At 36.5% G+C, this 12,666-nt stretch overlaps 2 protein-coding genes across 24 annotated transcripts in view; one reads left to right on the plus strand and one right to left on the minus strand.

Annotated features, from left to right (window-relative positions):
- PPFIA2 (PTPRF interacting protein alpha 2) overlaps positions 1 to 6,320 on the plus strand; it is a 321,066-nt gene extending 314,746 nt beyond the window's left edge. For 17 of the 18 annotated variants that reach the window (XM_064655547.1, XM_064655552.1, XM_064655551.1 and 14 more), the window contains 2 exons: positions 1,629 to 1,718; positions 4,856 to 6,320. In XM_064655547.1, the coding sequence (XP_064511617.1) occupies positions 1,629 to 1,687 (59 nt within the window). In that variant the 3' untranslated portion in view covers positions 1,688 to 1,718; positions 4,856 to 6,320. Of the gene's footprint in view, positions 1 to 1,628; positions 1,719 to 2,542; positions 3,115 to 4,855 lie in introns of those variants that run through there. The other variant, XM_064655548.1, reaches the window with a different exon arrangement.
- Positions 6,321 to 7,708: 1,388 nt separating this feature from the next.
- ACSS3 (acyl-CoA synthetase short chain family member 3) overlaps positions 7,709 to 12,666 on the minus strand; it is a 75,831-nt gene continuing 70,873 nt past the window's right edge. For 5 of the 6 annotated variants that reach the window (XM_064655567.1, XM_064655566.1, XM_064655568.1 and 2 more), the window contains 3 exons: positions 9,005 to 9,104; positions 8,750 to 8,925; positions 7,709 to 8,475 (listed from right to left, as the gene is read on the minus strand). In XM_064655567.1, the coding sequence (XP_064511637.1) occupies positions 8,410 to 8,475; positions 8,750 to 8,925; positions 9,005 to 9,104 (342 nt within the window). In that variant the 3' untranslated portion in view covers positions 7,709 to 8,409. Of the gene's footprint in view, positions 8,476 to 8,749; positions 8,926 to 9,004; positions 9,105 to 12,666 lie in introns of those variants that run through there. The other variant, XM_064655569.1, reaches the window with a different exon arrangement.

Here is a 12,666-nt window from a genome sequence, read left to right on the forward strand (position 1 = left end):
CACTTCTGCACTTCCTGTTGAAAAGCAAGAGGCTTATCCTAGCACGCTAAACTGACTTTTAATGCATGCTTGTCTTGCACCACAAAAACTGTGTTCATTTAACTGGGATGAACAGAGTCTGGGAGAGTTGAATTAGGGAACAGAAAAACACTGAATTGGCATACTATTGATTTTTTCAGGTTTGCTTCAGCCTGTTAGTGTTTATTTAAAATACAAAAAAAAGAAGGCCATCTCACCATCCTATGTCTGCAAAGGAAACATTCGGAAAGACAAGAATTAATTTACTAACTTTCAACTAAGACTGCATATAATATTTAAGCAAATTTTTCAGCTTATTAGCCTCTCAGCAGGTGGGGTGTGTTTTAGAGAATGAACTCAGAATGGGCTATCATCTCTATTTTCCTATCTGACTTTCAAGTTAGGTAGGTACCTTAGCCTTGACCATCAAATAATTGAAGTTGCTAGCAGATAATTACCATCAGACGGGTAGTTAGCGAATACTGAATTTCTGGCATTAATTGAGTTCCTGTATACTCATCTTAATTTTCTTTGGAAACCTTTCAATTTCCAAAAGATGCACTAACTCAGCAATGATTGGGAAAGTAACAACCATATATAATGCAACAAAGAAGCATAATTAAAAAATAAGTAAAATTTAAAAATCATTGTAAGAGAGCAAGGAGAAGGGACAAATCCCATCACAGCTATTTCTTCAGATATATGGAAGATAAAGCCAAATATGCCTGCTTGAAGTTCTGAGAAGCATCAGTACAAAGACTGGCCCATTTAAAATACTGCCATTTATTTCATCATGAGAGGATTTAGGTCTATGGATAGACTTGTCTCAAAGTAATTTAATGCACCGCTTGTAGTGATTACATTCTGTAACTCTTGATTGAACTTGGTATGACAGTATTGCCACCTAAATTCCATTAAAGCCATCTAAATTCCATTAAAGTTTCTCACCTTTAAAAAAAATACTTTATAGTTGCAGTTACAGAACAAATAATTTACTGATTGCATCACTGAATTCCATTTTTTCCTAGATCTCATAGCATTTCCATGGCCCACATTACTGTAGCAGCTAAGAATCTTACAGACATTCATAGATTTCATCTTCTAGCCATGGTATGATGTAGAAGATGATATTCCCATTTTACAGAAGGGGAACTAAGGCATAAGGGAGACTTAGTGATTTACTTGAGGTGTTCCAGACAGTTTATTCTTGAGCTGGGTACTGAACTTAGTAGATTTAAAGGTAAGTAATTTTGAAGACCTACATCTTCATCCAGGATTTGGCATCCTATCTCGAAGCACTATGAATGCAATAGTATTTAAACAGCATGATAGGACTTATAACAAAATAAAGAGCATTAGGACTTATAACAAAATAAAGACAAAAATTGAGTTTTAAACTGTATTCACTTAATACAGATTCCAGTAGCACATCAGACTTGAAAAAACGCTGAGTTCTGAACTAGACTGTGCCCAAATCATGTCATAGAAAGCCACAGACCAATTTAACAGCCACCCTTCCAGTGGGAAACAGATTGATTTATTTTGCTCATGATCTTAAAGAGGTTTTGGTTTGTTTCTTTTTTTCTTTTTTCTTTTTTTGCAATTTCCAGTTGCTTCATCACGACTACAGAGGTTAGACAGCTCAACAGTTCGTACATACTCATGCTGACAAGACCTAGCAAAGAAGCCAGCACTGAATTGTGAGTATTCATAAGGGGTCATCAAAGCTATTTGTAACTGTACACTACACCCCACATTATCCAAGCAAGAGCCAGCATGGAGCAGAGGACATAACTAAAGACTCACCAGGGTGGTCATTTCCTCATGACAACAGTCTTAAGCTCAGTCTAGGTGATGCTACCAACCATAACATTTTGGGGAGATGGCAGTGGGCACAGGGAATGAATTTACTCTATGAGAATTCCAAAAGAGTTCTACCATGAGCTGGGGTGGGGGGCAACACTAGTAAAGCAGAAGATATTTACTTTTTTTTTTAATTAAAGCTATGGCTTAATTTAGAACAACAGGTAGCTGCATAAAGCTAGAACAAAAACTTCCCCACACAGAAAATTTTGCAAAGTTACCTATTGCACTTCTCAAATCATTCAGAATTGACAAAGAAAGGATATTCTGAGCTGGATCCAACTCTGAATCAAATTTAGTACTGGAATTCATGTTGCATTTTTTACCATTTATCTTTTAAATACGGCTATGAATATCACAGATTAACTGTTCCAAAGTTCTGTGGAAATATAGTTTTCTACTTCATCACAAGTTTTGCAAAAAATCCTACCATGATGAGCATTTCCATCAATATGGCACCATTTCATGCTAGTATTTTCTCAGTAAAACAGTTTTCCTTTACTTGAGGATTTGTAAGGGAGCTGGAAAGAATATTTGGATATCACCAAAACCTCATCAGGCATCAAACATGCTTCAATAGCTGTTGCATATTGTAGGCAAGATATGCCAGGATCTGCAAGAAAGTAGGGGTTTTTTGTTTGTTTGTTTGTTTGTTTTTTAGATTCCCAAGACTGGGACAGGACTGGGGCCATCAAGATCTTACTAACTCTGCATAGATTCAAGAAGTGCTTAGGAATAGTAAATGTTAATAGTGGGAACAGTAGATTGCTCAGGATCCTCCTGATGACAGGAGCCTTAGTTCACAGATGTTCAGGAGACTGCAAGAGTATAAAACCTTAATCTTAAAAAAGGGAACTTTCCATGCCACCACTGAAAAAATAATCACCAGGGGTGGGGTTTTTAGTTTCTTGTTGTTTTTTTTTTAAAGGTAAGTTAAGCTGGTCCTACAAAGATGATGATGAAGCACATAAATTACAGAAATCTTTTTCTGTGTACGTACGTATAGATTAGAGTGTGGTGACAGCAGAGGTGCATACATTTTCTTCCATGTGCTTCAGAATTGTGTGCTGAAAGCAATAAGGTATGACCAAGAAATTAAGTTCAAACACCAAGCTATATATTAGGGCAACAGTAATGGGCCAGGCACATGAGGTGAAGTTTGAAGAGTGCAACAAAGGCAGAAACTGAAATTTGATATGCTAGCAAAAATTAAGATTATCCAAACTGTTTATTCCCACTATATTAAAAATCATCTAAAAAGTAGCAAATGAAAACCAGAAGTAAAGTAACAGACTTTTCTGGCACTATTATATCAAACTTCAAAATTTAAAGAAATTGCCTGCATCTCAAAGATGAATGCATAAACAAAAACTGCTCATGTGGGGGATGTGAGCTTAAAGGACAACAGAGGAGTTTTCAGAATTTTGTGATCATAGTTCCTGAGTAACAGTTTCTTCATGGAAGGAACTGATTGATACTTGGACAAAAGGAAATATTATTCATTACAACATGCTTCTTGAAATTTTCCAGATCCAGCTTAGACTGAGACCAGACTTGTAACAACTTGCACCATCAGCAGCTGTGTTACTCTGGTGACTAACATATCTGCATGCATAGAACCAGGGACTGATTCTAACTAAGCAGCAGAGGGCAGGGACAGCTGGATGAGCTGTCACACAATAACAACATAAAAAAATTTTTAATATAATAAAGGGGAATATGCCTACAAAGAGCAGGTCGAAAAGAGAGCTGCAAACAGATTGCATATGGAAAAAATGCTCATGGCCTATGATCACAGCAGGCTGCAGATTCTTGCATCTTGCTACTCTTACAGAGATACTCCCTTACAGAGAAAGTCAAAGCCTTGTATTTCAAAATAATTTATGCCAACAATACCAATTGGATACAACCTTACAGTGTCTTACAGTGTTTCTTCACAGCAGCTGTGTCTCACTCATATGCTTTTGAATTGCATTTCAGGTGGGTTTTTTTTAAACATTTGTTGAAACCATGACGAGCTGCCAGAAATCATGAACAGACAGTCTCGGAACAGTTACATGAGCATACTGTGAGCAGCCCTGTTTCAGTGCACCCTCAGTATCAAAAATTTAAGAACAATTAAGACTGCTGATGCTGGCCATTTAATGTTGCAAAGTTTACCACAGAGCACAGAGCAGAAAGCTTTCTGCTGTGGTGGCTGTATGTTGCCCAGCTGAGCACCTGCAACGCCACACAGCCAGCATATTTGGCACTCACACTGTCCAAGCTTTCCCAATGCCTTTCTCTTATAAACACTTGTCATCACCAAGTCGGAAGGCTCAGTCAGGACAGTTTTGTTGCCACTGGCTGGGGCAATAGAACATACTAGTTTCACTTCTATTCTAATAAATATTAAAGGGGATTTGGCAAAATCAACAATGTACTTTACCAATGAAGGGTTCCAAAGAGGATTTGTAAAGACAAATGGGGAAGCAGCATTCCAAAAAGATGTGAAAGATAATCTGGAAGCAGCTGGTCCATAGCAAAGAAATCATCAGGGTGAAAAAAGTAAATGCTGTTGAGCTGCAGTGAACTAGGAAGGAGAACCACAAAGTACACCAGCAAGGTCTATACACTGAAAATGTGCGTTTAACCTTGTGCCAAACAGGGAAAGGTCTCCAGATGCAGGAAACTAACTCCAATGCTGAATTAAAACAGCAAGAAAACAACTCTAAAATGAACATAAGCAACAGTCTATTTTGATCTAGGACAAAAATCAGTATACATTAGTAAAATATTAAAATTCATTATTAATAGGTCTATGTTGCAGATCTAAAATTAAACAAATGCATGCCTCCCACAGATAATCAAAGACCATGTTTTCCTAAAACATGCAATAGCGTAGTTAGTGATATATTTTCTGTTGTTATTGCATCCTAGACCAAATTAGAAACAAAGAACCTCACTAATTAATGTTTATTTTTTTTCTCCTTAGATGTCATCTCTTTCTTCTACTTTACTTGAAGTGCACTATCACTACCTAGGAAAAGAGCATTAAAACTTTCTGCAAGAACAGGGTAATAGGGAAGAAAATACATAAAGTTTATCAGACAAACACATATGATGTTCCTTTCATGTACTGGTTAACTTAAAACAAGAATAAAAAATACCTAAATTACTAAAAAAAAAAATAATAAAAAAAATAAAAAAAAAAGGAAAACAAAACAACCTCCCTTTTTTTCTCTCAGCATCTCTGTCATCAAAAATTTGGCAGTAGTGCACATCCAAAGCTTTTATCAAACGAAGCCACTCATCTTTACATTGTTCCATCTGTTTTATTGTAAAATATTAGACATTTACGTATTTACTGTGTATGTATTTCTTTTAAAATGTGTAAGTCTTATGTAAATGGATATAAATATGATTTTTTAAAAAATAAAATCTATGGTACATGGGGTCTCAGTGCAAACATTTGACAACACAGTGTCAATAATACTGTTTGTATCTTTCCATTCCACCATTTTTACAGTTTTTGGATTGTAACAGTCAAATGAATATGTTTAGCAGAGTTAGAAGCTTCAACATGTTCCTACTGAGACAAATCTGTCAATATTAAAAGCTGAACACCTGCCTCTGATGATGTATAATAGCATACATAACCTGGAACTGGAGCCAAAATGGACCTCTAAAGACAAAATGGAAATGTCAGATATCTATAGAGAAGCATCATCATGGCTCACATCTTAAAAACAAATAAATAAACCCAGGAGAACTGTTTATAAAAAAAAAAGGCAATTTAATAAAACATGATTTATACAAAAAACCAAAAACTTTCTTCTGTGTTACCTGTGGACCAAGAAGAATCTTGCTTTACCAAGAGCCACCTTTTTGTTCCAGGATCTTGAAACACCAGCCAGCATTGGAAAAGTAAATCTAATATTTGCATAGAATCAGATTCTCGTTTCCAGATATATTCAACAAAGAAAAAGAAAGACAAGAGAAGCCAAACCCCACCATTTCTTCATTCTAACAGGGCATTAGGCTCCTGTCTAATGTTACGCTTTTAGCCAAGATGGCCTTGCTGAGACTTCACAGAAGTCAGTTTTATCAGAGGAAATAACTGAAAGACAGAGTGATTAATATATAATGTATAAAAGTTTAGAAGAGCAACTATTACCTGCTGTGGCTTTATTTGGTGGTGTTATTGTTGTTTATTCTTTGTTTAAATGGGAAGTTTCAAAGTAAGACCTACTTAATAGTCATTTACCTATTTGCTATTTTTCTGCTGCTTGATCTTAGCTCAAGACCTGTCTTTTAGTTATTTCTTTAAGCAGTTTGATCTGCAATGTTTGCACGTACATAAACATTTGTTTTGTCTATTTTCATTTGGCAAACTTCGGTCAATCAGATGGTGAAAAATTTTTCTCCCCCAATGTCAATAAAAAAAGAATTCAGTGCTATTTGTGTTTATAAGTCTATTAAGCTTGGTACATAGGAGCATTAAATTTGGAAACCAGATGCTTCTCCATGCATAAACACATTTTGACACTAACAGGTATGAGTCACGACGGAGTTACTGGTCAGAATCCGCCACGAGAGGGAGCAGTGAACTTGCTGATGGGTGTGATATAATGGCAGGGTTATAACTATATAAAGCCAAGGCTCTTGTAAATACAGTTCCTCGGGCTTGACCGACATCGTTGCTGATGTTCTTTCTCCCCCTCCTCCCTCAGCCTCCTTCTGGATTATTTTAGTGTAGAATATCACAAAGTAAAATAATGCAAACACCATTAGCAGTGGTTGCAGTATCATATGAATACACGTTTCCTTGTAAACACCCGCTCACATTTTACAGAATTTCTTTTGCAGACCACATTGTCACAGCCCACACTAAAATTTAGGGGATGGGGTTAAATGAGATGTGTTGGGGAAAAGAATGAACCAGATCTTGTGACCAAAGCTGAAGTTATTTTGCCCCAGAAATACATCACCGTTAGCAAAGCACCCTGCTGATTCTTAGAGCCATTAGCATTTACAGTCCAGTCTCTCACAACACGTTTTACCCTCTGTTCAGATTGAGATTTTCAACTAAATTGAATAACTGAGTGGGGGCGGCAGGGTTGAGGTGGGCTACCTTATACAATGATTTGGCAAAAAACAAGTACAGCACAGACTCTAAACGAGGCTGTTCTATTATATGACTGTATGACCTGTTTCAACATGACTGGCTGTGCTGTATGCAGTCCCAAGTGAAAAAACACAGGAACATTTTACATAGTTCTTATGCAACTAGTAGAGCTCACCAACTCTACAAAAGATCACAGGCACAAGGCACCATCAGGATATGGCTCACAGCAAGTAGCACCTATCTATCACCTTTTATGTCCTACATCAATCTGTTGGTTTATTTCATCACTTTACAGGGATATCATCCATAACTCTATCCACCAGCACACAACAGTATTTCTGGACTCTTTTGAGGACCTCTCTTATATACCAACATCATCTGAATTTATGTATTGCTTATTGTTTCTTCCTCTGGAAAGCACTGCTGAGTTTGAGTAACTTCTCTGCTTTTAAACTTTTCTGTATATGTATATTTTTTAAAGCATTTTTACCTTTATTGTTCAATGAAAAACCTGCAGCTTAAGAAGTATGTAGAGAGTGTATCCTCCATCTCCTGGCTTGTTAAGAACCTTGTAACTATTCTGAAATGGCCTATAAATTCCAGGATAAGCTGCTTAGTATCTGTATTTGCTAAATTTCTTGGTTATATATACCTCGGCAAAAGCACATTCTGGTTATCCTTATCATAAGGATATTTTTTAACAAAAAAATTATCAGAAAATGCAAAGAGTAAATGCCTGCCTTTATTTAAAATCATGTGTATTATTGAGCAGACAAATGAGGATTTTCACATATTTGAAAGCCAGAAATTATTTATCATTCTACAAAAAAGACATTTCAGAAAGTTATTGAGTAAAAAAATTATAGGAATCTAATTTATAGCAGAAAGTCTTAATAAAAAAAAGAAATCAGTGGAATCAAGAAAATTAATTTTAAAAATTTTAATTTTAGAAAAATTTAAAAGATGTAAAGGCTTCTAATTTACAAGAGAGAACAATTTATGTCTTCAACAATTTTCACAATTAAATTCCTGTTTATTGCTGTCCTCATGACTTACTTTTTGTAAACTGTTGTATTCAAACTCAAGTTACTGGTCACATTATACAAAAACAGATTGAAATGAAAGGTTACATGACATCATACAGATAATCCCATGACTCCTCCCCTTTAAGACTATAGAAATGTATGAATTCTATGTGCGATTCTTAGCCATCTTAATAACCAGCATATATTCACAACATGCAGAGACTTTACTATGTGTCATTGGCTGTGACAAGATGGTAAAGAACACAGTAATGTTTCTGCAGTAAAAACATTTTGTTCCAAATCATGACTAGTTTTTAAAATGTGGTAATCTTAACAGACAGAAAGTCTCTTTGTACTTCTGTAATTAAAATGTTTGTTATTGATGTATTATCCCATTTAATTTTTCTTTAGCAGTTCTTCAATGTGTTTAAACACGCTAGCATCTTCAATGGTTGGTGTTATCTGAAAAGGAAGAATATATAGAAGCATGTGAGAGTAGACAGAATTTCATTCAGAGATTCTTCAAATCTAGCCTTCAAAAGCAATCAACAAAAAAGTATCTGGAAAGCTCTGGAGCATAAAAACCTTTTGGGTAAGTCACAGTAGAAATAAAATATAACATACTACCTTAAGTCATGGACCAGTAACAGAACAGTCAAGAGAATTAAAACCATAACGTTGTGCCTTCAGGTGTGCACGTGCGCCTAATTCATTAAATTACACATCTCCAACTTGCCTTGTATGGCTTTCCACTGACAAGTGCAGAAAGAGCCGAACGTGGTATCTTGCCAGAGCGTGTTTTTGGTAGCTGTTTCACAAACATCCCCTTCTGGAAAGCTGCTACAGGGCCAATGTTAGTTCGAACTCGCTCAACAATCTCGTTCAAAATCTTATTCTTTTCTGTCTTTATACCTGGTGAAGAAAGTCATATCCTTTACCTTTTCTGAGACTTTTGCAAGTCTTAGTGACATCAGTATCAGTGAGCTCTCACCTTGTCTCAGTACACACAGCGCAAATGGAACATGTCCTTTTAAAGGATCCTCCTGGCCCACAACAGCACAGTCCGCCACAGCGGGATGGAAGAGAATACACTGAGGGATAGAAAACAGAAGTAAAGAGAACTAATAATATAATAGATGGACATTCAGTGAAAAAATTCCACAGTCATGGACATTTAACATAGTTACTTCTTACATTTTGACAGCAAAAGGTATTTAGTCAGTACACCTGAGGATTCCAATAACACGTGTTGCAGACGTATATGAGTATACTTTCATACACACAGTTACATGTATTTCTCAAACAAACACAAGAAGTAAGAACTACGGAAGCACAAGACAGAAATCTAGAACAAACCAAAGGTAATTTCTTTGGGAGAGTATCACATCTTTGTTTTTTTAGTGAGATCTTTGCTGGAACAAATAACAATAGTCTAACATTACAATTAACATGGAGCTAAATGCGTGGATTAAGGACCAAAACTACAGAAGCACTCCTACTACAGAGCTATAAAGTCATATTGGTTTATTCTCTCTAACTCTTATCTTTTTTATTCTTTGCTGCTGTAAAGGCATAGTTTCAACCAAGGCAAAATACAGGCCCAGCCTCAGCTTGCAGCCAGCCTAGCTCAGCTCACTCTCTTGGAACCATTAGGTCTCAGCCTCCTGAGACAAAAAAAGCAATTAAACCAGAGCCCCCCTCCTTCCCAACACACGTTACACAATAACACATTGACAAAAATACTCCAGATTTTCATTTAGTTAAAAAAAGTAAGACATTCTCTCTTCCTTCCAGTTAGCTAGCTGAGGTTCTCACTGCCTGGAAAACAGTCACCAAGATGTCTCAGTACGTACCAAGATTGTGTCACTAAGTCTGGGACAAAGCTGGGCTTAAGATGCCAGGAACTGTGAATCCTCTTCCAAAGTAACTGGCTAATTTCATGTAGCTATCAGTATGCCTCGGGGCATCTTGCTGTCAACAGTGCTTTCAGCACTTTTCAGTCCTCTGGACTGAACTACAAAGAGAACCTAAACATGACCCTACACAGAGGCCACATCATGTGACTGTGCATACAAGGGCTATGTTCTTGCTAATAACTGAACTTCACATACTGTGTGTGTGAAGGCAAAAATCGAAGGCAATGGGATGACTAACTAAATTTTAAGTAAAAAGGCCTTTTTTTGGTTGTTTTTATTAAGTAGGAATCATTTCTACTGCCTACTCATACAATGGCATGTGAATGAGGAAGACAGGAAAAGTACAAAGAAGACAGAGAAAAAACCTGAAGAAATGGAAAGCTGAATCACTGTTGTTCCAATTAACAAAAGGAAAGCTGTTGTTGACCTGTTTGTGAAACCAATGGGGAAGGAACAATTCAAAGGGCTTCCTATAACCCATCCTCGAAACAGATTTCACCATCCTTGGGCATTACAGTCAGAAAGGAGAAACTGGCTCTATGTGTCACGGTCACTACACCAAAATACACTACAACATACACCAAGATCAAACTGTTTCTAGCACACTTTGTTTGTCAGTCACTTCATGAACTATGATCCTAGAAATATCCCATGCTAGAAAAAGGGTAAATGGAGAACACCGACCTTAATAGTAGATGCATGGTCTATCAAAGTACAAAAGCATGAACATTTACGCACAGCTTTTGAAACTATATATTTTTTCACAGGAATTAAATAGGATGTGCACAAGTTACATATAGAACAGAGGGCTGGGCTCACCCCAGAATTAGAAGGGCAGAGGAGCCTGCTAGATAAAAAGCTGAAGCTAAATATATACCTATACATTTGAATTCAGGTATAGCTTCTTTTTATAGAAGTCATTATAACCACACTGACAAATCATACAGGAATGAATTCTTACACAACTCCAAATCTCTATGGTATTTCAATGCATCACATACACTTAATGCACTTTGGCCACTTCTAGGTCAAGCCTCAATAATGCATTTTTTTCCTGTTCTGACCTCTTGACCCTGGCCACATAAACTTGAGAGACATATATAACAACAACAACAAAAGGAAAGGAAAAAAAAAAGGAAAAGAAAGAAAAACCCAATGAATTATGGAAAAGTAGACAGTAAGGTCTAAAACTAGAGTATTGTTTTCCATAATAACGCAGGAAAAAGGTCTGCGGTAACCTCACATTACCATTAAATACCATAATTACCTGCCAGGCATCAACAGGACCCCTAAGGCAGAGATTTAAGTATTGCCAGCTTGTTTTGGCCATTCCAGACTGTCACTTTTTCATAAGAATCTGATGGTTAGCTGGAATATTGCAGTTACTGTAGTATTTTTCTTCAGGCTATCCAAAATGCTATCAACTTTTCAAATGCTAACTTCAAATGATTGAAATTAGTAATTAGGAAATACTTAAAAAATTAGTAAGTACTTATTTGAAAATTATCAAACTTTGTAAAAAAACTGAAAATAACAGAATTAGCACTAGACATTTAAAAATTGTTTAAAAGTAATAAAAAACTTGAAGTGAAATGGCTTTCCTGGAATGATCACTGGGCACAAGGATGGATGCAAAGGGATTTCTCATGCAAAATTCCTCAATTTAAAGTCTGCTGCCTCAGATAGTCAAGATTCAATTTAGGTGTTTTTCAGAAAGGGGCAGGGAGGGACACCATAGATTTACAGACAAGAGTCAGATGGACCAAGACAAGCTGAGGCTACCCAGAATAGCTGACTGGCAAAGTAAACACAACACCTACTGCATTGCGTAAACATGGAGCTCCAATGGTATTAATAGATACCTTAGACAAAGAAACTAATTGTTTAGAACATAATGAAGCTGAAATACTTAGTCAAAGCATTAGCAAAAAACTTGTAATGCAGCTATAATGTAAATGCAGATAATATACTTGCTCGACAAGGTTACTGTCACTTAATTAGATGGCGATTCAATGAACCTCTAACTCTGTATTTAATGATCTTACTGAGAAGCTAATTGTGGTACTCTTAATGCCTTCCCATTTAACTATGCTGTGCATACATTAACACCACTCTTGGTTTTTAGCTTTGTTCAAAAGGTGAATAGAAAAGCTTCTAGAATGTCAGAGTGATGAAACATTTTTATGTTTCTAGGGGAAAGACCTAACTAGCAGGCAGACAAACAGACACTGAGCTCGGTATGATGGATACAAAGGTAATACAACAGAGGACGTGATTCAATTCATCATTTGTTATAGTAGTTTCAGATTAAGGCTGAAGCAAAGAAACAATGTCCAGCTCAGACTCTGAGGGACTGAGAATCCCTGCTGCACTTCAGCAGGGCGATACAAAAACCTGACTTCTAAGGAAAAGAGGCTTAAGCAGACTAAAAGCCACCTTTACGTGACTCAGGGCAGCAGCTCATTCAGCTCCCTCGCTGACCAGTTCTCAATGGATTGACTATATTTATCTGAATTTGTTCACTTCTCTGCAATCAGAATTTCTTCTATTCTAAGTTTCCTAGCCTTTAAAAAACATAGTTGCTAGCCTAACAGACAATACAAACAGAAAAATTACTAGTTTTTGATTCAGTGAACAGTTAAATTCACAGTCCTTATAAGTGTATTTTTATCTTGTACATGCCCAGCACACCTTTTCCTATACTCCCTGAATAAGCAATTGATATGTCATCAGGGAA

Source organism: Pseudopipra pipra, chromosome 5 (assembly GCF_036250125.1).
Source record: "Pseudopipra pipra isolate bDixPip1 chromosome 5, bDixPip1.hap1, whole genome shotgun sequence".
Lineage (NCBI taxonomy): Eukaryota > Metazoa > Chordata > Aves > Passeriformes > Pipridae > Pseudopipra > Pseudopipra pipra.